Source organism: Carassius carassius, chromosome 13 (genome assembly GCF_963082965.1).
Source record: "Carassius carassius chromosome 13, fCarCar2.1, whole genome shotgun sequence".
Taxonomy (NCBI): Eukaryota; Metazoa; Chordata; class Actinopteri; order Cypriniformes; family Cyprinidae; genus Carassius; species Carassius carassius.
In genome coordinates, this window is record NC_081767.1 from 9,326,214 (window position 1) to 9,352,641 (window position 26,428).

The 26,428-nt window shown below is 35.8% G+C and overlaps 1 protein-coding gene across 1 annotated transcript; it reads right to left on the reverse strand.

Annotated features, from left to right (window-relative positions):
• Positions 1-482: 482 nt before the first annotated feature.
• LOC132155947 (tropomodulin-2-like) lies at positions 483-26,183 on the reverse strand. The gene is made up of 10 exons (XM_059564735.1): positions 26,047-26,183; positions 20,731-20,902; positions 19,740-19,896; positions 11,049-11,171; positions 10,398-10,469; positions 10,094-10,224; positions 7,503-7,610; positions 6,952-7,095; positions 5,405-5,549; positions 483-1,052 (listed from the first exon to the last, which is right to left on the reverse strand). The coding sequence occupies exons 2-10, from the start codon at positions 20,854-20,856 to the stop codon at positions 1,021-1,023; spliced, it is 1,038 nt and encodes a 345-aa protein (XP_059420718.1). The 5' UTR covers positions 20,857-20,902; positions 26,047-26,183; the 3' UTR covers positions 483-1,020.
• Between the last annotated feature and the right edge of the window lie 245 nt (positions 26,184-26,428).

The following is a 26,428-nucleotide window of genomic DNA, read 5'->3' on the forward strand; positions in this document are numbered from 1 at the left end:
TATAATTGAGAACTAAATTACATAAATGCTCACTTCCTGTGTTGAAAAAAAAGAAGAAAATATCCCTTAGTGCATTGCTCAGTGGAAATAAACCTTTACAGTTTTTAAGTCCTAAGTGAAAGTGGTCAACCTTTCACCATCATTTACACACCCAAGGTTGTAATTAGTGCTGATCTGACAACTGATGAAAATGGGGCACCGATCTTAAATTAGCACTGTAATTCCTCAGACACACAGTGTCAGGTGGTGTGTTTCGGAAATAGAGGTGAATTTTACAATACGAATAGTCACAATCAGCAGCAAAACCGACGAGAGAACATGTGATGAGGTGCAGTGTGGAAGCTGAGAGTTTTTGAGACGACCCAGCTGCCAAAAGACATCCACACACAACCCATGCCGATAGAACTACAGCCGCAGTGAACTAAAGCTAGTGAACTTTTTACAGTGAACTAAACCCATGCCGAAAGAACTAAAGCTAACAGTGAGAGTATAGATGTCTTTTATTAAGGAGTGTCTGTTACGATCAGCGCAACTTATTAACGCGGCTCTGTTCAAACCTGTGCTCCAAACCCAGACTCGACAAATCTAGATTTAGCTCACATTAAGCGGGGAACACAGCAGATCCAGTCCAGTTGAGTCTAGATTTGTTCAGAGTGAATGTGGGCAACAGGTTCTGATCCAGCCCATCCATGAAGAGATCACTATAGCTCTTGAGTGCATGTGTGTAACCGTTGCAACCTGTTTCGTTTCGTTTCAAAGAACTTGTTCAAAGAAAAGAGCAGAAAAGATTTTACACATGCAAAAAATGAACAAACAAAAAAACAGCTATAAAAACAACAACAACCAATAATAATAATAATACAGAGAAAGATTATTGAGTATTAACATTAGGGAGGCAAAGTATCCAGTTGTGTCCCTTCTTCAGGTGAAGTGGCTCCCTCAGAGGGTTTGGCACAAGAGTCCGATGAGCTTGAGAGAGAGAGAGAAGAGAAGAGAGAGAGAGAGAGAGGAGAATATGCTCTACACATCCTTCTCTACTCGCCTCCGCCGCACTGAAAGAGAAAACACAGATGTCTTAGTAATCGGATACATTGACAGCATTCATGTATTAAGCCACGAGAACCTTTAATGAGATCTGCTCATTTAAGATGCTTAATGAATTAGTGTGTTAGTCAATCCTTCATCCTGATACAAAGCTACACACAATTATTAAATTCAGTCAAAACTTGTTCTGTGTCACGAACAATCAGGTTACCCTGAACAAAAGGGTCTTCCCCCATTGTAACAGGTTTGCTATCAGTTTCCTGATTCTTTGACAGAATAAGCAGCAAAGTGGACCAGACTTTATGCCTTAAGTCAAAAGATAAGACTACTGCTCTGTGCTGAAGCATGTTAGTGTTTGTGTTCTAGTGTGTGATTTCCAGCAGTGGACTGTGCTTAGTTAATCAGTGTTGACTAGTTCACTTCTATATAAGGCCTTTAATTCACACCCTGTATAACCTGTCCAATGTACAGGTGAGGCAAACAAACAGTTCTAACAAAACTCACACGTCATCTTTCAAAATGTGCTGTTAGCAGTCATGCCAAGGGTTAAATGTCAAATCCATGCTCTCACACATAATACCTAAAGACACTGGAATAGAGCCTGACGCATGACCTCATCTCACACACGTGTAAAGCACACTGTGTGTGTGCTGTAACATAAGACTGGCGAACTGGAGACAGATCCAAACTTCATTGAAGAAACACAGAAAGGAAAAGAAAGTACCATGAATAAAATAACAGTATAAAAGACCTTATTCAACAGTTTTGTAGCAGTTTTCTTCTTTTTTCTGAAGTCCACTTATAATTTGAGTCAAGTGGACCAAGGTCATTATTTTTACCTTCCATCTGAACCTAATAATAAAATTGTTGTTTGCTACTATACCTTTATCAGGGTTCCTACACATTTTCCATTTCAAAATTCCATACTTTTCCAGACTCAAATTTCCAAACCTCTCTGTAGATTTTCAGATCATATTTAACATAAATAGTTCATAGAGCATTATTTTTAGTTTCAGTTATTTTTTCAGATTTTTTCTTCATACACTTTCTCAAAGTGACAACATACAGAGTCCCTTATTTAAAAATAAAAAATACAGACTTTAACATGCAAATAGGAAATTCTTTTTGTGTCTTCGAGAAACTATTCACACGAGCATGGGAATGTTTTGCATGCTTAATATGCATTACAATTTCTAGTTTTATATAACCTTAATTTCTTTGTGCACCACTGCCATCTTACTATGAATAAAACGAGAGCATGGATGCGCATGAATTAACAGAGATCCACCTGCTCAAAATTTTGCTTTTATTATGGTAGTACCACTAATATCAAGGCCTAATGTCCAATTTAACACATCCTCTGTGGTCGTGGACACGAAACTTTCACCAAGTTCAAGCGTCTATAAAAAAGACTGGTACCGTAAAAAAAAAAGTGTTTAAGATTTGGCTTTCATTGGGGCAGTATGTCATATTTCAAGGCCTTAGGTCTCTTTAATGCATATTCTGTGGCGACCAAGAAACCACACTGTGAAATGGGCTGAAGGCACAACAGGTGGCTCAGTGTGCATTGTTCTAATTGCTAAATTGATTTCTTGTGCCCTCATTAAAGTCTGTATATTTTTTTATTTTTGCAAATCCCCTCGAGTTATGTAATACGGTGCAAAGAATATAGTGAAAAAAAATATATATACCTCTAGGGATGGGCGATTTGGCAAAAAAAAACTTTATAACTTGATTTTTTTTCAGAACATTTGACTGAATTTCCAAATTTTGGACTAGTCACCTTGAAAATGTAACTACAACATGATTCAAGTAACTTTTTCTTTACCAACCCTCTAGTTAAAGAAAATTTTATTCCAAGCTCACCACACATTCAAGGAACAAAAACGAAGACCGGAAAGTAACAAAATTTCGACAGGAACAGAACCAGAAACATAAACGAAATAAAATTATATAGTTCGGAACAGAATCGAAAATTTGAAATGGCCATTAACCGGTTAATAAAGTTATTTTATCGTTTTATTTAATATTTTAAATTTGCTGTCAACAAATCACGAATTCCAGAAGTACGGCATATGTCCGCTCAGCTGTGAACTCATCATAGGTAAGTCGCAATGAACTGCCCTTAGAGTTTATCTGAGGATAGTGTGAGATGAATTCAACAGATCACACACCTGCAGCGCTTCTGTAAATGGAGAAAACAAAAAAACGAACCGCCTATAGGCTTACATAAAAAGGAATATAGGCATATACACTAAATATATTTCACTTAAATAATATTGACAGATTAACCAAACAAAAGAAAACATTTTCTAAATTATGGTTCATTGTGACACGTTCCAAAGTTTTCAGTAAGGAAAACGAAACAGCAGAGTAATTTTCTTTATTTTGCAAAAACTTTACAGTTTGAATTATTTTGCACGACTTGACAGATTTGAATAATGTCTTGTTTCTGTATAACCAACCAGCTTTGGTATGACCTTACACGCACACACAAAATTTTGCTATATTGAAGCCTGTTCATTATCAAAAGAAAATACAGTTAAACAAACAAATAAAAAGTTACACTGCTCTGTTGTACAAACTTTTTGTTGCATTTAGCGTGACCACTGTGCTGATAAAACCGATGTGAAGGATGAGGTTTTATGTCGATAAGAGTACAAACACTATATTAAAAATTAGATTTTAGCATCCAGATACGTCAGGAATATGGAAACATTTGGATTCATGCGAATGAGAGAGGTAGGCCTCACCTTAATTTGTTTTTGGATTGATGTTTTTATAGCCTAAACTTTAGAGGATTTGTTTTGGAGAGAAACTAATAACCGTTTTTATAATGTTTGTAAACATTTTGCTTTAGACTACAGGCATTTTAGCCTTCATTATTTCGGAAAGTAATAGGGCTAATAAAATGCGACGTGAGCCGCAACTTAAGTGTTTTTTTTTTTCACTCTCAAAACGCAATCTTATACAAGTGTTTTTTTTTAACAATGCAGCAAACATTTGAAAATATCTTTAAAATACTTTGATGTTTTTAAAATGTTGATCGATTTTTTTTTTTTTTTTTACTAGCTTACATTTGGCCAAAAAGATGATGCTGTATTGGCTGTGACTAAGCGCAGCAGCAACGTTAGATCACAAATTTTTCGTTTTCTTTATGAGTAAAGAAAACTCTGTACTTTATTATTATTAATATTAGGCAAATTATAGGCAAATATAAATATAAAAATATCGATTCTGCTCAGAGTGAACAACTGAATTTTTTTTCTGTTTTCAAGCCCTGCGTTAAACACGTTAAAAGATGCATGAACTACAACTGCATATTGTACAAACCTGTCTTATACATATTATGTGTTCAGAAATAATACGAGAAAAATCTCAAAAGTCAAGGTAATTCAAATTCAAAATGACTGAAGGTATAACTATAACTAACTATAAATAACTATACATTTTCTGTAAAAACAATGAACAGCAACTTTCAGCTTGATGTCACCATGATGCAAAAATGAAATATCAGACATACAGTAGTAGTTCAATTGCACTGCTTTTCCACAGTTTTTTCCATGTAAACATGGACATGTTTGACTGTTGCGCTCGTGTCTCTTGCAGCGTCTCATGGACGAAACAGCATTCTAAAAACACTGCACTCGAGTTAAAGGAAGTTTAACCCGCATCTTCTTGCGTTTTTTCCTATTCCACTGCCGTCAACACAAAAGCGTATTCTGTGTGAATGACGTTTAGTGCTATATTTATGGTCCTTCACAAAGTGCGTCGCACTTGAGCTGTTAATCACGTGTGCTGACATGCAATTGGATCATTCCTGTCTTTTTACTGTGAACACTAGCATATTGTCAAAGTGTCTAATTCTAACACTTGCTAATATTTCTATTCAAAATTCTAAAAAATACAATTGCGGCAAAACATTAAATTCAAATTAATCAATAAAATCGGGGAAATCGCCCAGCCCTACTTCTAACCTGAATTTTGCATAATGAAAAATTGCACCTTGAATTCATTCAGTCATATTTGGCGATCACAAAACCACTGCCATGCAACCTTACTTCTTGTAAGATATATTTATTTTTATTAAATTCTGAATTTATTATAAAAAAAATAATAATAGGGGCAAAAGTCTGGAAACACAAATAGTTTTCAATACCCTGCTTTCTTTTTTCTATACTATTTGTGAAAATGTACAGTTTGTACGTGACCAGTTTTTCATTCTAGGGCTACAGCAGATTCTGTGGGTGGAGTTCTAAGGAAGCAGCACAGCTTTACAGAATGGCAAATGTCCAAAAATGAATCTGTGCGAGCCTGTTTCTGTTAATCAGATCATATGTGCATTAGGTCGTGTTCTCACCCAGGTCGTTGTTTTTTGTGATCGCTGCAGCAGCACGGGATCTGGGACCCTGTTGGGTGAAGTGGTACCCAAACTTCACGATGCTTGTATTCTGCTCCAGCATCTTAGCAATCTCCATCTCTGTTGACGTACCGAGCTGCTGCCGCTGAGAGCAGAGAGGACACACATCAGAACCGTCTCTTTAACACATGCTTACATAAGCCCACACACACAGACATTTTACTATGAGTAACATTAGAATTCAGTTTGCATGGTGCTTATAAATACCAGGGTTTTAACAAATTTCAACGAATTTAGTATCCAGACCTGTGCTGAAATTTACAGATGAATCATAATTAATTATACCTACATTGATCAAATAACTGAATTAAGGCCCATTATGCAGTGGCCGACTAATCCATTAATCTTTCTGTATTATTTATTCTAATTGCAGTGTAAATGCATTCATGCTAGCTCTGAAAAGTCTGTAAATATACCTCAATGCCACTTCAGATGCAGCTTTTGAAAAAAAAAAACAATGTTATGACCATATTGTAGGCTAAAAGTTTGTGTAATAAATTATGTTGAATCAAAATATTTCTTTATTATTGTCATTTTATAATGTATTTTAACACGACATTGACTATCATTTTGGGGTAGTTTCTCAGGCCAAATTGATGTGCATTTAATTTGTGATTAATCAATCAGTACATTATGTAATAATTAGATTAAAATTGTAATCGCTTGAGAGCCCTAGTAATTACATGTTAAGGTGACGCTATATATTCATTCATTTTGCTGGAATTTAAATTCCCCTGCTCTAAACACTTTGTATATTGCTCTTATCGCTTCAGACGTTTCAGATGTTTTCGCTTTTCAGAACGATGAGCCTTGTAGAAAAAACGATGGGTTTCAGAAAGGCGGAGGAGAAGAAACACAATTTTTTTTAACCTTAAACACAGAAACACATTTCATTACACCAAATACACAAAATAATTTTCTTTTTAGCAGCATCATATGACCCCATTAAATGCTTTTAAAATTATTTTTGTTCGCTCATCAAGAATGCGTTTATTTGGTCGTATTTTCATATATTTTAAAATGTTATTTATTTTGGTGATGACCAAACTGAATTTTCAGCAGCCATTACACCAATCAGTCTTCAATGGAATATAATCCTTCAGAAATATACAGACATTTGGTGCTTAGGAAATAGTTATTATTATTATAAAAAACACATTTTTGTGGAAACCCTTTTTTGTGTGTGTGACTTTTTTTTAGGATTCGCATTGAAAAAAGGACAGCATTTGTTTGAAATAAGTATTTTGTAACAATATGTAAAGGTCACTTTTTTATTTATTTATCAATTTCATGCATTCCAGCTAAATAAAATTATTTACTTTTTTTTTTTTTTAAAGTCCAAGTTGACTGTATAAGCCACATTTCATGAAGCTGTTAAAAAAATGCACAAAAATGCACAGCGTCACATTTCTAAATTAATGTGGCAAGTTGATCTGCAACAACCTGCTGGTTTTAAAAGAACATGTGGTAGAAGTTGTGTGCTGTACCTGGTTGTCAATCTTGATCTCTGTGAGCGCATCATTGTCCCGCAGAGCTTCTACCAGAGCCTGAACTCCTGTGCCAGTGATAAAATTAGACTCCAGATTCAAACTTTTTAGCGTCTTATTCTCTCGTAGCATGTCTGAGAAGGCCTGCAGTGAACACAGAGAAACACACAAAGCTTTAACATAGTGTCAAAAGAGCCACATCTCTTCCATATGTATCTTAGCATTTGCGCTTCAAGCCAACTTTCATTTTAGTGAAGATGGACAACCTACTTGACACAGACAAATCACCAGTAACCTGTTACAAGTAAAGACACTATCATCTACTATTTAGAGTGGAATGCATTTAAAACTACATATATCTTCAGAGGTTTAACAAATGCTGCTTATCTGAAACCACCAGCAATGATAGAAAACCAGCAGACATTCGGTTTGGAAAGAACACTGAATGTTTTTTTTTTGACACGAAAAATTACAAATGCATCCCTTAAGGCAGCATTTGTTCAATCTGAACCCAGAACACATGGACATCTGAAATGAATCATGTCACTCACCACGGCAACAGGGTCATTGCTCCTGGTGGCAGCCAGACTGAACTTCTTCACATGAGTGTTTCTCTCCATGGCTTTTGCAAAGTCCTTTAGAGTCGGGATTGGAATGTTCTGGAAGAAAAGAGAAGGGAAACATTAAAATGAACATAAAAAATGTTGTTGGACAATTAAACAGCTTCTGTATGTCACTAAACTCATTGTCATGGCCTTCATTCTGAGATTTTATAACATTCTCTCCATTTTTTATGAATTTGGAGTCGACGAGTGTCATAGGTCATATGTACATTTACATATATTCATTTAGCAGACGCTTCTAGCCAAAGTGATATACAAATGAGGATATTGAAAGCAATCAAAATCAACAAGAGGGCTGGAACACAATATTCGATTATTCAAATATTTGTTTGGTAAATTTACATTCGATTATCAATTTTGAGATTCAAATTATTATTATTTTTTTTCTCAAACACCTAGCATCCCCCACGAAACGGTTCTCATTCGCCCTTGAATATGAATCGCCCATGAGTGAATGTCATGATTCAGTTCATCTAGAAGAGAAGACAAATATGCCGAAGACCTCAGCTTGTGTGGGAGCACTTTAGGTTGAGTAAGGACAAGACAAAGGCAGTGTGCCAAATATGCAACTTGAAACTGGCCTAGTTTGAAAAATCACCTGAGTTCTGGAAGTAGTAAGCCTGTAGTATATTGTTAATGTAAAAAAAAAAAAAAAAAAAAAACCTGCAGCTTTTATCCGCCATGTTACTCAGTAATTTTACACATAATCAAACCGTGAACTTAATTTGCTAGGAAAATACATGCAAATATGGCAGTCATAAAAAAACCATATTGTAGCCCAGCCTAATAGTAATTGGTCTATATTAAAAGTATGTGTGTTTTGTATCACTAGTGCAGTGTCCATTCTCAGAGCATATAAGCCCTGCCCGCATGAGGCATCCCTCTTCTGGCTCGCGCTTTTCTGTAGATTATTAAAAGTTTATTCATTCTAAATGTGTGGCAAGTCCATATTGCACCAAAATACACACTACACTCCCTTGAGTTCACAGCAACACTCTCCATGTGTGAAGTTGACTGGATGACTGGTTCTTGACATAATAAAAATGAAAACAGACAAGACACACAGAGATTCCTGCCTTTATTACACTGTGTACACCAGACGCAACTGTTGTCGTGACGCCCTGCGCCGCAAAAGCTAAAGTCTGTCTACACCGACACACGTCAAACCATTGAAATTCATTTGAAATTTGTCAGTACGTCATAAATTGAATGCAGCAACGGTTTACTGTCAGGAATTTGACAGCAGCATGCGCTGCATCCAGTGTAGACAACATAATAGGTTCGACTGTATTTTGTCTCGCCATGCAGCTCGTGTCCGATGTAGACACAGTGCTAGAGAGAAGAACGTTCAGCCCCCTTCCTCCAAAGCTTCGAATATTCGGTGTTGATTACTACCGAAGCTTCGAAGATCAAAAAATGGTATTCAGACCAGCCCTACAAGAGAGCAAAATCTCAGCTTAATGCAATACACATGGCAAGGTTTTTTTATTAAATGGAATTGAAATAGAATAGAGCAAGCTAGTGTTAGAGGCCTTTTCATTGTATAATAAATAAAAAGCAAACAAATAGATAGAACACAAAAAGATTAGAGAAGCTGTTTTTTTTTTTTTTTTTTTTTTTTTTTTAAATAATAGAATCATATGAATTTATATAATGAAATAACATAGATCCCAGCGAAAGCCAAAAACAGATTTCCGAAATAATCCATAATTTGAAAGTTAAAAAGTAAAACTGGTGGGTTAGGAGGTATCAGGATAAATATATTTATTGTAGTTCTAGTTTGTGTGTCTGTTTATGGAATAGTAATTTCATAACAAATATTTAAAAGATTTTTAGAATATTTTAGGCAGCTAAAATGTTTTTTTTTTTTTTAATGCCCATTATTCCTAGTTCGATTTCCAAAATTACGTAAAACATTCTGTCATTTAACATGTATTTTTAAATATTTAAAATAACGAAAGTGTCTGCGACCACTAGTGAAAACGTTTGCATGTTTCACAAAATCACCTTAATTTGAATGTTGTAATATTTGCTGTGTCCACCTTTCACTGAGCTGAACAAAACCCAATATTCATGTTCTACAACATAATTTGACAATGCTTCATAGAGCATCCTGTGCTTTAGTGCAACCAAGAAAATCAGGCCATCTGTACAAAGGAGCCACATGATCAATGTAACTAATATAATAAGTGAAACAGACATAATTTAAATATATATATATATATATATATATATATATATATATATATATATATATATATATATATATATAATTGAGTTTTTTTTTTCAAAATGTAAAAAAATAAAAAATATTGTGTATTTCCAGTCCTAAATTTTTTTTTTAATCCAGATTGTCAAATACCTCCAAATGCAGTTGTTTAGAATAACTGTATTTGGTAATATTTTGTTGGCAATATGAAATTAATAATCATCATAAATAAAGATTACTTAAGCTCAAGATCACTTTTTCTTTGACCATTTAACATAGGGTTTGAGTGTACTAAACTGAATCTCTTTACCTTTATGTTGTTGAGATTGATTTCAGTCAGCGAGGAATCATTGGACTTTATCCGCTGCAGAGTTTCCTCCACGTTTGTAGGGTTTGGTGGCTCATCGAAAACTGGCTTTACCTTTTCTCCTTTAATAACATCTATGTCAGACACAACATTCACAAAGAAATGAGCTTCCACTGTGTCATGAATGCATGAGAGGAAAACTCATTTACAGTATAAATTTATATTCTGAGACTATTTTAATAAGGAATTGAAAAGACAACACAAGTTACACAACTATAACATCTGCTGAAAGATGAAATCAACTCACCGTTATAACCATCTGTACAGGTGCCGTCATAACTCTGCGAGCTCATCACTAGTGTGGTCACTCCAAGAATAGCTGGACAACACAATACAGAACTGTTATAATATACACAATGATGTATTAAAAAGCACCCACGATTAGGGTGAAGACATCATAAGGTATAAAGTGCAATAATTCACAGTGCATTTTAAAAAAGTGCTGTTTAAAGCTTATGTGCAGCTTTTCACTATATAGTTATGGGGGTTATACATTCACATTCCTGTGTTTTGGCACAGCTGACCAAAAAACACATTCAGCACATGAAATGAATAAAGTGTATCAGGGTTATAATGAATCATGCAGTGATGGAAACCAGCCAGGGACAATCTCTTAAAGCAGCGTGCTGAAAGAGGCTGTTTAGAGAGAAACAGGACATGTTTGCTGTTTTATTCTGGAGCTGTGATGGATGCAGTGTGGGCGTTCAGACCCCCAGAGTCAAGAAGGGAAAAATTATAGCAGAGAGAGTAATAGAAAACACTAGAACAATAGATAGCACAGAACTGTTCATTCAGGCTTAGAACAATAAAAACGAATCCTAGTGATTTTGGCATTCTCTCTGTCTCTTGTTGATCTCCTATTACCACTCTGTTTGTGAGTTTCTCTAGCTGTTTTTACCTGCCAAGTCATGCAGTTCTGTGTCAGTAGCGCTAGAAAGTGCCTCTTCCAATTCCGGGTCAAGGGTCGTGGCTTGCTCCTGATGGATCTCCATTGGTTTCTGCTTGGGAATCCATGCCTTTCCTGTAGAACGAAAAGACAAAAAGACAGATGAAAAATCAAAAATCAGTAGCAAACGACATAGCTTGTTGCTTGGCTGAAATGATGGATCCTGATTAAATGACTCTGCATAAATGGTGAGTTAACAAATGGCAATAAACATTATTAAGGTATTTGTTTCTTTAAGGAAACATGTATGATTAGATTAAGGTTTTCATGACTTTAAAAATAACATTGTCTCTCAATTAATACAATTTAAAAAAAAATGCCATTTAAAAGATTTTCAGAAAGTTTTGCATCTTGTATATCAGGACGTAGTGAGGTATTTTGACACATTTTTTCAAACTGTTAGACTCTCTTTTGCCATCTTCAACACAAATATATTTAACCTACAAGATTTAACCTAGACTATTATTCAAAAGTTTCAGGTCAGTAAATTTTTTTTTTTAAATATGCTTTTGAAAAGTCTCTTATGCTCACCAAGGATGCATTTATTTGATGAAAAATACTGAAAAAAAGTCAATATAACTCATTCCAGTGACAGCAAACCTGAATTTTCAGCAACCATTACTCCAGTCTTCAGTGTAACATATTCCTTCAGAAATCATTCTAATATGCTGAACCGATGCTCAAGAAACACGTACTATTAGTATTAATATTGAAAACAGTTGTACTGCTTAATGTTTTTATGAGAACTGTGAAGTTCCTTGAATGAATAGAAAGTTCAATACAACAGAATTTATTAAAAAAAATAAAATGTATAATGTAAAATCCTTGATCAGTTTAATCTATCCTTGCTAAATAAAAATAATAAAAAACATGTAGAAGTGTCACTGCAAGAATGAATAAACCAAAATGTAACCAAAATAAAAGCCTGATTGTTCTTTTCTGCCCAGCCAAATTTTGAAAAGTGAATGGTCCTTCACTGTGAACGGTCAACAGACTACACTGCTGCTGAAGACCTCAGCATAGAGAGAGGGCTAGTGGTCAGACATGATGTCCAAACTGTATGAATGGCTGGTGTTTATGAACTTGACAAACAGATAATGTGCATAGCAGGCCCAACCGCTCATTGTTGACCTCTTCTAGACTTCAATGCTATCGGACTCTGTGACGCTGATAAAGAGGTTGGTAATATGATGCTGGTCTTATGACGAGCTCATTCTCTCTGGACAGTCAACAACACACTCTACAGCTTTATTCAGGACATGTGACTGCTGATCTCTCATACTGAGTTGGTCTGAAGGAACTCATGCTGGATATTGAGAGACATTTAAAGATGAACATTCTGTCATCACTCAGCCTCATGTTGTTCCAAACTAACTGATTTTGAATACTAACTTTAAAAGACAGGCCTATGAAGGTTGTTAATCAATCGTAAATGCTTTTGTTGAACCTGAAAGTGCACATTATTTTAAATTACTTTTTAACATAGAAATTCCTGGTGAAAACTACATTACCCGTGATTTTGTACAATCAGACAAATTGCAAGTAAACCTTGCCAAAATAACACTCTGGAATAAAAAACAACAACCTTTACGTACACAGTCTTGTACCTTTGTTTTGGTCAAATTTTTGTGATTAAATTTTGAAAGAAACGTCAGTTTAGAGACTCTCTCCGCTGATGTCACACACGATTAGTTTGTCTTTTCTTAATCCTGCTTTATTAAACAGGATTCAGTAACTGTGAAACACTCCCACTGTAATGAGTAAAAGAAAAGCAAAAGAGGCAGTGTGTTATGGCAATTTTACCACTTTTTGTTAGGCACAACTTAAGTTATTGTTTAGTTTATAACCTGCCACACTAGAGTTCCTCACTGAGGCTCAGGTTCTAAGACCTTTCTCACTGATCTGGACGCAAGAAGAGGCTTTGTGTTTGAGGTGTGGCTGAATTCCAAACACATGTTATCAGCACAAAAAATAAATGTGAACCAGGAAGAAAGAAAGAAAATACACACAAAAAACACTGTTGGCAGAAAACTATTTGCAGAGCCAAAACCACTTATGAGATAATTATAATTTAAATCCACAACACAATTGTTTTAAACTTCAATTTGGGGGTTGTTCTATTTCCACAATGACAGAAACTGAACAGAAATCGGATTCTGAAGGGCAGATATGACCAGAGTGTTTCTGTGCTGGATCTGAAGGGAGAGCTGAGACCTCACACTGAGAAAAGAGGGAACGCTTTATTTAAGCCCTTTATTTAGTGGATGTTTTCTGTTCTGTTCAAACCACTTTTGTACAGAGAAAAGCCTGCATCACAAAACCAGTCAGAACTAGAAGAGAGGAGCTTGGCCCATTACAGTGTGTCTCTTGGGCTTTCTTCTCAGGCTGTCATAGCCAGCCGCACTCTAAAGGCCCTCAGCAGCTGAGCAGCAAATAGAGGAAATCAAAGAGAAGACACATGGGCATCAACAAATCCATGGAGTCAAGTATTCCATCGCACTCACATTATAACAGTTCTGGCCACTGAGGTGTGTCAAATGCCTCAGCAACAAACTCTCATTGTGGCATGTGAACCCGCCCTGACTGTATTACTGTAGAAACAAAGTATAAATAAAGAGATATGCAGCACTTGACAGAGATGCATATCTCTCAAATTCTCTCTGTCACTAAGGGCCATTTAGACTTCATCCCAGAGGAATTCCAGCACTTCCTGTTTCCCGATTTGTTCTCAGAAGTTGAGAATAAACAAATGTTCTCAAAGCCTAGCCTTGCTAATCCTAAACCAGAAGTTGTGAAATCACTTGAGAGTCAGTAATTATTACATTTACGAAATGTTATGCATCTACAAAGAAAAACAAGAAAAAGCCATCCTCAAACAGGGCACACATTTTTTTATTAATAAACGGCGTTCAAAGGTTTAAGGTCTGTGTAAGATTTGCACCAAGGCTGCAATTTGTTGATGAAAAATACAGTAAAAATAATAATATTGTGAATATCATTTAAAATCTAATATTTTCTTGTGATGGCGAGGCTGAATTTTCAGCAGCCATTACTCTTCAGTGTCACACGATCCTTCTAAAATCTAAAATTCTAATATGCTAATTCATTGCTCAAGAACATTTCTATTAATTATCAATACTAAAAACAGTTGGGAAAGTCTTAACAGTCACTTTTGATTAATTTAATGCATCCTTTCTAAGCAAAATTAGCTCTAAACTACTGTTGTGTTTCTACTGTACACAGAGAGGCTTGAGTTATGATGAGACATTAGCATTCAGTGACCTAAAGAACATTACACAATGCAAATGAACCGCGACTAATAGAACAAGGGTGTGTGAGAAAGACAATTGTGTGCATGTCTGTGATTTTTACAAATCTGAGCTACAACTAAATGAATATAAATCCATTACTTATAAGCCACTTTTCCAGGGTATCTGCAAGATTTGTTAAATCTAATTTTAAAATCAAATTTAAAAAGACTTTAAGGCCTTTTTAAGACCTGCACAAATAAAATTAATACGATTTGAGTGGGGTAGGGCAATTTGGCTGTATAAAAATGCAATATGTGAGCACAGTTGCATTGCTGCCTATGCAGGGTGAGCTCTCAGATTTAAACAAAAATATCTTAATTTGTAAAGACAGAATAAAATTTTTTGGGTAAACTAGTCATTTAAATTAAGGGCCCGTGGAAACCCTGTTTTTTTTCCACCATCAGAAAACAAACCAATCTCTAATAGAGCTGAAAAATAACTTTTTGTAATCGTGACGTTCTGAACCAAGCTCAACCAAGTGGAAATATAACTGTAACCATTCCTTACCATTGTTAGAACTGGAAAAGAGGCTACTGTCATTACCTATGCAGACACTACTGTTCACACTAATGCTAAAACCGAGTTTATTAATCCATTACAAGCTAATGTATGCTGAGTGTGAGAAATCCTAATTCCGTTTGAGATAATGGACGAGACGAGAAGCTTACAACCAGGAGAGAAACTTTAGACATACTCTAAAGACACTCTTTAGATGTCTTTCTGTAGAGTTTCACTTTCCTAACAGTCCAAAAAATGCCTGGAAACATTCATAAAGCTACATTTTCTAAAATCAATAAGTGAGAATGACCGCATGCAACAAATAGCATCTATATGGAGTCTTTTATTTGGAAATGAGTGCTCACTTCAATCAATCAGCAAAAACATACCTATGCGAGTCATAGGTTACTACTGACCAGACAGGTACGATTTACTTGTTTACCAAGTTAAGTGGGTTTTTCTGCTGGAATACTTATTTTCTGTGGAAAATTTTTCCTATTTGTTGACAGAATCAGAAGGAATATCAATTCACAAACAAAATACACACAGCAACACCATTCAGAGGCCATTAACACAGGTGTTCTACATTTTTTTTAATAAACCTATTAACAATAACAAAGGTTAAACTAAATAGCCATATTAACATACATCTATGAGGAAACTGCCTAGAAGGATTAATAACACATAACTGTAACGTGACATACATTGTCATTTATTTGAATAATCCAAATATTGTACTCACTTAATTTGGTTATTATTAGTTCGCCATTACACTATTAAGCTTTTCATATTAATCACACCTCTCATGTGTCATTTATAACTGCTGAATTGAATTTATCTTACAAGTCGATGACGTCATCAGCCCACATCTCACCCCAGTCATACACAGCTACATCACGTAACGGCAACAAAAACATGAACAAACACTGAACGATTGTCTTTTTAGTCAGATTTAGCTAACTTTATGTTTAAATTTCAGTCCACAAACTACATCCAAATAAAGGCCTGTTCAGTGCTTGGCAGGAAAATTTGGTTTGATGCACACACACAGAGCTAAGCTTTCAGCATTACTGTCAGACAGTGTAGCCCCTTTCACACAGAGATTCCGGATAATACACTGATAATGTGTCCCGGCAATTCTTCCCGGATCGTTCGATTTTGGTTCAGTTACACTACCAGTTATTTCCTGGAATCTGTGCATGCGTTCACACACAACCTGTAAAGGTCTCGTAATGGCATGTGATATCAGGATGTGATGTGTAATATACAACTCATGCTAGGCACATTAACTTTCACTTAAACTGGCGAACGATCTCAGCTTCAGCACAGATAGTGAGGAACTCCCTGATCTTTGCTTCATTACAGTTTGCACATATTTTTTAATCGCAAACATTGATCTGCCTTCACGATAACGTGCGTCATCACTACAACAGCTTTACGTCGTTGGTTCTGGCTTTTGTTCACACAGAGCTCGTTCCGGGACTCAACCCGGCAATGTGACTAGGTCCCCAATCCGGGATCTATCCCGGAATCAATCCCGGGAAGTGTTTGCTTTCACACAGAAGGCAATTTGTCAATTTTCCGGCAAATTCCCGGGACCAATGTGCAGTGTGTAAGGGGCTTATCATTGTCCCCTCTCCACAAATAAGCTGGTGTGTGGTGGGCACACTATGGCTGGCGTCACATCATCCAGGTGGATGCTGCACACTGGGGGTGGTTGAGGAGATCCCCCTTCACAGTGTAAAGTGCTATATAAATGTAATTAATTATTTGTATTATTATTATCATTATTATTCATCAGACTCGCCAGAGTATTCACACTGGAAGTGTATGTACAGCGTCACAGTGGCGAGTCGCTGTGATCTTTGATCCAAAGTACAGCAAAAACAATAAAATTTTTAAATATTTTTTACTATTTAAAATAACTGCTTTCTATTTGAATATATTTTAAATGTAATTTATTCCTGTGATCAAAGCTGAATTTTCAGCATCATTACTCCAGTCTTCAGTGTCACATGATCATTTTAATATGGCAATTAGCTGATTATCAATTTTTAAAACGGTTGAGTTTTTTTTTTTTTCAGGATTCTTTGATGAATAGAAAGATCCAAAGATAAGCATTTATCTGAAAAAATATATAATAATAATAATAAACATTTTTTGTAACATTATACACTATTCCATTCAATAGCTTGGAGTCACTATTTCTTTCTTTGTTTTATTTTTTAAAGAGATTATAGAAATTAATACTGTCATTTAGCAAGGATGCTTTAAGTTGATCAAAAGTGATGAGAAGTCATTTATAAATGTTACAAAAGATTTCTATTTCAGATAAATACTGTTCTTCTGAACTCCCTATTCATCAAAGAAACCTGAAAAAATTCTACTCGGCTGTTTTCAACAATGTTTTTTCAGCAGCATAACAGAATATTCAAATGATTTCTGAAGGATCATGTGAATGGAGTAATGACGCTAAAAATATCTTTAAAATCACTCATTTTAGCTAATTGTTAAGTAAGAATATTATGTTTATTAGGTATGATGGTGTTAATTCAATTCAAATGTGTTTGTTTAGTGCATTTCACTGTAAATATACTTTCGAACCTAATTATTTGTTCGTGTAGGCTAGAGAAAAAAATTAAAAGGTGTGTTTCTAACCAAACCGTAGGTGAACACGCTGAGCATTCATAATATTTTCTCTAATTTCTGTATTTTCAGTTTCTGTAACTGAAGAACTGAAAATAAATAAAAGGCGTAAGTTTGCCACGTCAATCATAAGTGAACACGAGTGCAATACCTACAGAATACATTACTCAAAGAAGCGGTCAATGCGTTTTCTACAAATTTCTTATGTATATACTCCATTGTAACTTAAGATCCTGAGCAAGATTAATTGTTCATTAAGAGTTTGATCAAATGTTTTAAGTTATAATATGCTTATCTATGTAGACGTGTTTTCAGTGGCAGCGACATGATGGTTATGGGGACCCACCGACGGATAAAGAAATCAAACTGAATAATTAAAAACAAGTAGGTTTAAATGGGCAAATCTTCTATACATATTTTTGAATTTTCATTTTTTTCCCGACAAACTCCAATTCATGTTAAAAAACACTAGACATGCTTATTCTGTGCATTTTTAGCACTTTTTTGTGTGAAACAATTTATTTTGTCCATCGAAAGTGTGCTTTCACTTTAATTGAGCGTCAGCAGCGCAGCCAAAATAGACTCTGTGCCAAACCCCCCGCTACACTGCTGCTCATGCGACACTCCTGCTAGTGTGAATGCACTCATTGATTAACATACATGCCAAAAAAAATATGCGCTGCTCTCGCTTGCAGTGTGAAACAGACGTCACTCACACACACAGCAGGAGGATGTGAAAGGCTCACACCAACCCTGAGCAGTGAGTGACAATTATGAGAAAACTCTGAAAACTTCCGAAAACCAGAGATGGTCCTCACTGCAGAACAGAAGATCCAGGGGGCGAGGTTGGATCCAGATCCAACTCCTCCCACCTCACATATCCCTAAACCTACCCATCTCCACCCTCTGATCACTGAACCTACAAGTAGCATTTTACTATCTATCCCATGAGGCCATAGAAGACGAGTGGCAGTGAAGCAGTAGGTCACATGACAATAACAACATGACGTATGCAGTAAGTCCAGATTACCTTCATTCCATGTTGAACAAAGTTTGCAAAGTAGGTACTTATTCAAAACAAGAACCCTCAGAGAACATGCAACTTAGGATGCAGGCAATGTGTCTGCTGATAAAGGTTCACCCAAAAAATAAATAAGTGTCATTTATTTACTCAGCAAACCTGCATGACTTGTTCTTTTCCATATAAACGAAAAAGTACAGTGACGTATACGTTCAAGCTGCAAAAAGACGTAAAGAACCATAAATGTGTCTTAACAAGAGCCTCCAGGAAGGTTAGCAAAAATAAGTGTAAAGCTGTTCTACAACAGGAATGGATGTCAAAAGAGAAGAGGCTTCACGCTGTATAAATCACTTTTGTGAGGAAACAACTTATCACTTAATGAATCGACATGTCGGCTAATCTTCAAAATGTTTGCCATTAAACATTCATTTAGGATTTATCTCTTTTTGAAGTTAACAATGAACAAAATGTATTTTATAAGAGAAATCACTGACAATTTTGTGACGACTATGGCATGTCTCATTCATTTCTACGGTATCCATAAACAGTGATTGACTGGCATACAACTGCCGGCAATTCAATGATGTCAAGGCTATTATGTGATTGGTTATCAAGGCACATGTGATCCAAGCTGACCTTTGATCTTTCTCCAGTGGTAGAGCTGCAGAGGTTGGCATCTCCACAAAAAAAGAAGAACATGACCGTTTAAAATTAAGTCTGCTTCATTTTAAGGCAGCTCCTAGGCAATCCTTTCTTTATTTGTAAAAATAACAACCATCTACTGTACTATAACTATTAAACTTCCTGTGTGTTCCTGTAAGGAAATTAAGTCATAAGGGTCTGAAATAACACGGGGATGAGTAAGTGACATGTTTTTCCATATTTGTGTGAACAATAGTATTGCATTTACTGTACTTGAGCCTACTGTTTGACCTTTAATCAAATTGATTTTTCTAAACTGTACTGTACTACTCTACTTCTGTACTCTAAGAAACTCAACTGAAAGGTTAACGTAGCTAACTTCAATACCTGGACCTTTTAAGCCTCCTTCCATTCCATCCCATCAGAATGAGAGATGAGATTTGTTTAGTGCTGTTTCTGTTCATGTTTACTGCTGTGTCAAATATCAGAGAGTATATATATATATATAAAATATCATCCTTGTACCTTTCTTCTCTCCGGAGAAGGGGACGTAATCTTCTCTGTCTTTATAGTCCATAGCCTCCTTCTCCAGATACTGCAGCAGTTTTTCGCGGTTAAAAGGACCTGTGGCTGCTTTTGCGGTATGGTCCTTCTGCCTGAGGCCAGCTGGCAGCAAAGCATTCTGGAAAATGGATTCAGAACAGATGTGGTAGCAGTTATACTATGGAAATTTTATAACTCATATTTCATGCCAAGTTACACCCAATTCATTGCTTAAATTTTTAAGTAAATAATAACTATTATTTACATGTGCTTGGTAATGATGTGAACCTGATGACTAAATGTTAAAATTGTGTTGTTTTCTACATTTTTGCTTAATAAGAAAAGCAGATATTTTTGCTAAAGAGGAAGCTCTTGTGTTTGGGAGCAAACTTGAGCTCTGTTTACTCATAAACAAACCAACACAGAGTTGTTTATGAGAGGTAATAACAGAACCTCCTCAAGGCAGATTTGGAAATGGCCATTTTCAACAGTTCAGCAAAACAAGCGATTTTCCTTTACCAACACTCAAAATTACATATGACCACACCCATCATCACAATGACAACATTGTGAATTACATCATCACTTGGCTATCAGTGAATTACTGGAACGACATGGCGATTGTTTGCTTCTGGTTTTTGTAAGCCTTTTTCGCAATACAGGCAACTTATTATTAATTACATATTTTTCATTTTGAATCTTTAGGACTGATTTTCCACACATTTATTTTGCATGTGCTTAAAGGTATAATTCTTAGCCTTTCCACACAAAGTCAATAGCCACCACAACTGTTACCAGCATTCTTCAAAATATTTTCTTTTTTGTTCCACAGAAGAAAGTAAGTCATACAGATTTTTTTATTTTGGGGTAAACAAACTCTATATTATCTGATCCCTTCCTTCTAATGGTGTGATCAAGTGTGATCTGGTAAATCTCCATCATGCGAGTAAACTGTGAGTTTACAATTTCTCACCTCGGGGTCGATCTCTTCTAGAGCACTCTCCAGTTGCTTGAGCTCCTCCTCTGACAGCTTGTCCAGAATCTCATCCTCATCGATCTCCTTATACTTCTCTAGATCTTTCTTAAACGGAAGAGCCATGGTTCACACCGTCCGTCAGAGAGAGACTGCAGTCCAGTTTAAGTGCCTGTACATAGAAAAATTCATTCAGTGCCTTAGGTAAATGCGAAAGGGTAATTTTGGTCAAAAATATATACACGTGACGCATATACAACACTTGTCAGTAGCAAACTTCAGTACCTGTGTTACCTGCTACCTAAGTCTGCAGGACTGCGGTGTTGCAGTAAAGTGGAGTACAATATTTTTGTTTTTGTAAAAATGTTTCGTGCTCAAAGACTAGTGTGACCATAGCATGGGGCTAAACTTGGACGTGATCATGCATACAGTCCTGTTCTGTTAAGACCAATGAGTTAACAAAAAAATAAAATAAAAATGATAGGGCTAAATGAAAATGCAGATGTACTCTATATTTTCCAATAGCAAGTACAAACACTTACAGAATAACATTACATAACTAACTTGACAAACACAAGCTGATTTTTCCACTAATCAATGAGAGAGAGTCCTCTGTTTGATATCGGACAGATGTTCCCCCTTCATGATCTTTAACCTTAGACTGGAACTTGATTTTGCAACATCTCATTCCCATCTGGAAATACCCTGACCTTTGAACTTCACTCCCCTGCAGAACTGCACCAATCCCAAATTCCACAGCTAATTCATCAAGCTGCAGTGTTTCAGTAAATATATGATTCATAATCATCACTGTTATACTCCTGAGTGCAACACTTCACCCTCTCACTGTCGCTGCAGTAAGTGTACTGTATATCGCTTCTAATGATGTGCAAAACTACATATTTTCTAAATCCACTAGTTAGTGTGTTGTCTGAAGGACTAGCAAGCCTGTGTTTACTGTAATAACACTGGTTAGGGTCAGGTCAATCACACACAGATTAGACATTCACATACTCAAAAACAGCTAGACAGTCACAGAACACAAGAAGTCTTGATTTTTGGGTTGCGAATTGTGACTTTTGAGTTGGGGTTTTATACAGGGAAGCCTAAATCAAGCCCTTCCAGCTCAAGTCAGCCAACAGACCCATAAAACAAACCCAAAAATACTCAGGAAAAGCTGATGTCATTTATTTGCCAATTCATGAACAAACCATAACTAGGCAACCAAAAATAGTGCATATTAAAGACAAATTAAATTTGTCTTTATAGACAAATTAGATGTTGCCAAAGAATGTAATGACAATCCCTGGGAAATACCACAACACAAGATCATAGTTTATTCACAGCAGCACCTTCAATTAAAGCAATTCTTTGTTTTTCGATTATTGCTCATTTACTTGAGCCATTCTGACTGACTAATCACAGTAAACACAGCAGTCAATGTTTAGAGTTTATAGTAAATGTGAAGGCGAAGAAAAGCACTAAATTGGACTGTTGCATGAGAATAAAATACTGTATTATTGTTGGAGGGAGTTCTTTTTCATTGGTGCTTGTTCCAAGGCCCGAGAGAGAACTCAAGCTGCACACCGATTGATCAGCAAAATAGCAGTTTATTTCATGGAGAGTTTTAAATGCAGTGCTCTGAATATCGAGACAGACTTAATAACAAATCAAAGCGATGGCTAGGAAAATTAGACTTTCACTAAGACTAAGAAAAATCCATGGTAAATCCAGTAAAATGCCATTGGGCTTCTCAGCAGGATTGGTGTCAGCTTAACTCTCAGTCTTAAGGTGAGGTTTATAAGACCCTCATTGGGGTAAAGAACCATAATGTTCCCATTAACTTCCAATTTAACAAGCCAAAGCTGTATTTAGAAAGTTATGAACTAGCAGCAGATTTGATGGACTCCATACTCACAATGTTTGTTACTGTAGAAGACAAAGGAACAGTTAAACCAGTAGAAGACAGGGTTAAAGTGGCTTACGAGTTAAATGGTGCTAAAACTGGAACAAATTCAGTAGCTCTTCTGATTCTGGGCTGGCCCTTAGATCAAACTTGCAACCAGCCAAGATCCTTAACCACAAGACTCTTTCCTTTTCCTGAAAACGTCCCAATACAAAACAACTCAAAATTATGAGTTGCATGTTTCAAAGGATCCCAAAAATGACTCCCTTTTAAGAGATTTCCCACTTTAAATGGATGAAGCGTATTGTTCTATACAGGGAAGCTATAAAAACTAAGTAGTCCTTGCGAATGTACTCGTATATAATGTTGGGGATCTGAACAAAGTCCTAGCCCTAAATACTGCAGCAAAGTTTAGTAATCAATACCTGCTGGTGTCTTGTTTTTTTTCCCCTTGTGGACTATGATAAAACCATATATTTTTAGAGGTGCTGGGGAGGGATCATCGGACAATCTAAAAAAAACAACCACTACAAGGTAGCATCAAGGCTTTTGAACTATTTATGCTCTCTAGAATATGTAAAATAGTTATGTTAGTTATTCTTTGTAGCTGTCTGTCAGACAAACCTCATCAACACCTCTAAATCTGACAGACAGACAAAATACAGTAAAAGCCAGTACTTTAGTGTTGGGCGATATGGTCATTTTTCAAATCGTCATATCGTCAGCCCATGAGATCGACGATACACAATTTTATTGTATATGGGTGGAGCAAGAGAGAGACGCTTTGTTCTTGTCATAGCATAACTATTTGGTGTTTTAAACCACGCAGGTGTGCGAGAGAGAGCCTATGGAGTCACCAATAATCTAAAAATATATACTTTCAAACATACTGATAAACTAACGTTAAATATAAAATTACTCTATTTAAAACAGCTAGTTCATATATAGTCGGACGCAACTGTCATATCGACACACACCGCCACAGAAACAAGAATGAGATGCGTTCTAACATAACTGCGGCATTAAACTCAGTTAGTGAGGGGTCGTTTAAAATATTGCACATATATAGGCCGTTCAAGTGCAATTGTATATACTTGTATATATATACGTATACTTGTTAAAGTGCAATGAAATGCCTTATATCTGCAGACGAGGTACGTCTGTTTGTGGATGGAGACTTTGTAACAGCCAAAACTATGTATTTTGCATGCATCACATTATAGTGCAGTGTGCATGAAAATAATAACAAGGCGGAAGAGCGAACTTATCATCCATAGTGTTTCTCAAGTCCTTCTACGTCATCACCACATAGTGTGTTTTATAAGTTAAGTGATCTGTCTTTAAGAGAAGGACTACATGAGAACCACTATGGATCATAAGTTCGCTCTTCCGCCTTGTTATTATTTTGTCTTTATTTGTAATGGCAAGAAAGAGTTAATCTCTCATGTGTGTGTGTGTGTGTGTGTGTGTGTGTAATGCAGTGCTGAAGTGAAACAGCTGGACAGTTTGATAGCCGAATTATAATAGGCCGCCTAATAAAAATAATAATAGTTATTATTTATTATATAATAGGAGAATGAGCCTGATATCATCTTGACTATCGACAGAGACATCTGCTATCATCGATATCTCTTACTATCGTCAATTACACGATACTATCGGCACAACCCTACAGTACTTTTCAAACAGCTAGAATAGATTTTTAATTATAGCCTAACATGACATACACTACCGTTCAAATTTTTTTTTCAAACTGAAAAACTTTTGAAAAATGAATATTAAACACATTGTTATATATTCCTATAATGGCATAGCTGTATTTGGGTTTTTTTAACTCAAGTTTTCAGTGTCACTTTATATGATGGTCATTTCTTATTAGTACAAATGCTACATTTGTGTAATATTATGTATTAACTGTCACTTTTGACAATTTAATGCATCCCTGCTGATTTAAATTATACATTCAGCAAAGAATTATATATATATTGTTTATATATAAGTCTATACGTTATAGACTTACTGTTATCATTATTGGTAACTCAAATAAATTAAAAATATGAAATGTGAGGAGATCTACTTCATTAAACTAGAAAATAAAAAAGAGCTAAAATTAGCTGGTGTGACAACAATGAGAATCTTTTCTTCAGTTCTTTCTCATCCACCACTTCCTCTGAGAGACAGAGACCGTGGCTTATGGAACCCAGATGGAGGGTGGGTTTCAAATGTTTATTGAGTTAGAGGTACATCAAGCAACCATTACTGGAGACAAGTGCTCTTTAAAGTGACATTTCAGGAAGGGAAAAACTCATTTCACAAATCTCAAACCTTCAGGTGTTGTTTTTAGACAAACTAGGGAGAACACAGATCTTTCACACTGTTGCTGTGCTACATCTCATGTCTGATCTAATCTATTTTAAAATATGACCTCAGTTGTGCATTGTGAAAAGAGCTACAGAAATAAAACTGAATTGAGCCGAATTTATGTACCAGTCTGTGATAGATAGATAGATAGATAGATAGATAGATAGATAGATAGATAGATAGATAGATAGATAGATCTCTATACTGCGTTATACTATATTGTGCATTAAATCCCAAGAGTAAGTTATGTAAAGCCACGCAGAGTCACGCCCCGAGAGGAGACCACACCCGTTATAACAATAACTTACTCACAGCTACGGCCGATGTGCGCGAGACAGCATAATAATCATAACAGTTAGGATTATTATTACAACTGACTTTAAAAATACAACTGACCTGAGGTTTCTATTCGCATCAGCACCAGCGCGCATGCTCTAATAAAGGGTAACTTAGCGTCTGCAATGCTTCTAAATTGATCTCCATGAAGAATTTACATTCAACTAAATAGATGTATAAATGTAAAAAAGAAAATCATACACAATCATAACGATATGGCCAATAATACAAAACTTCATTTGCACACAGCGCATTTTTAACGATCAAAATGTCCAATCCAAGTCGTAAATAATGTATTAACACACACTGTGAGATTTAGTCCAACTATATTACTGTAATTCAGCTATGACTGAATCAAACGTCTGTGTAGTTTTGACAGTAACGCTGCATGAATGATTTAACGTTACTATGATGAACGTCCATATCACATCAGAATCAGAAAAGCAGGTGTTAATAAGTTTTAATCATGTTTCTGATTTAATGTATAAATGAATATATATAATAGACTAGGTGTGTCATAATTCTGAGATAATTTGATATTTTTGATAATTGTAATATCGTAAACTGTTGGCCCATCTGCTCACGCTCACACGGATATCAGCGCTCGAGCGCTTAGCCAGCTAACTTAACCCTGAACTACACAAACCTGTACATTTATGACCTCTTTCTTAATATTAACCTCACACTGACAGAGGACGAAATATATTTCTTACCTGAGTGAAATTCCTGCAAGCGCTTTACCCTTTATTGACCTATTCCTGGTCGGAAAGCAAAAAAAAAAAAAACCCACACCCGTCTTCACTGTCTCAGTCCAAGGGCGGTAACACAGGAAACCAAACACTAGAAATGCCCCGATGATTGACATCCAAAACAGCCAATCACAATAGAAGGACACGCCCCAATTCCCGCCTACTTGAAACATACAACCAATCAGAGAATGTGAAGTTTTAGGTACAAAGAAACATGGGATATGAAGTCCACAGGCGGAGTCTTTGTTTTTCGCGCTGTTGTGTAATTTTTTACATTTAATTATTTATTGATAATTGAGTATCTGATTGTCTTATATTCATCGGTTTATTTGAATTATTACATTTT

Bases quoted from the DNA above. Each gene is read 5' to 3' on its own strand.
- LOC132155947 (XM_059564735.1), bottom strand. From the start codon at position 20,856: ATGGCTCTTCCGTTTAAGAAAGATCTAGAGAAGTATAAGGAGATCGAT. The intron at 10,470-11,048 runs GTAAAAACAGCT...TGTGTTGTCCAG, and splicing joins AGAACTGCATGACTTGGCAG to CTATTCTTGGAGTGACCACA. The intron at 5,550-6,951 runs GTACAGCACACA...CTCTGCTCTCAG, and splicing joins AGATCAAGATTGACAACCAG to CGGCAGCAGCTCGGTACGTC.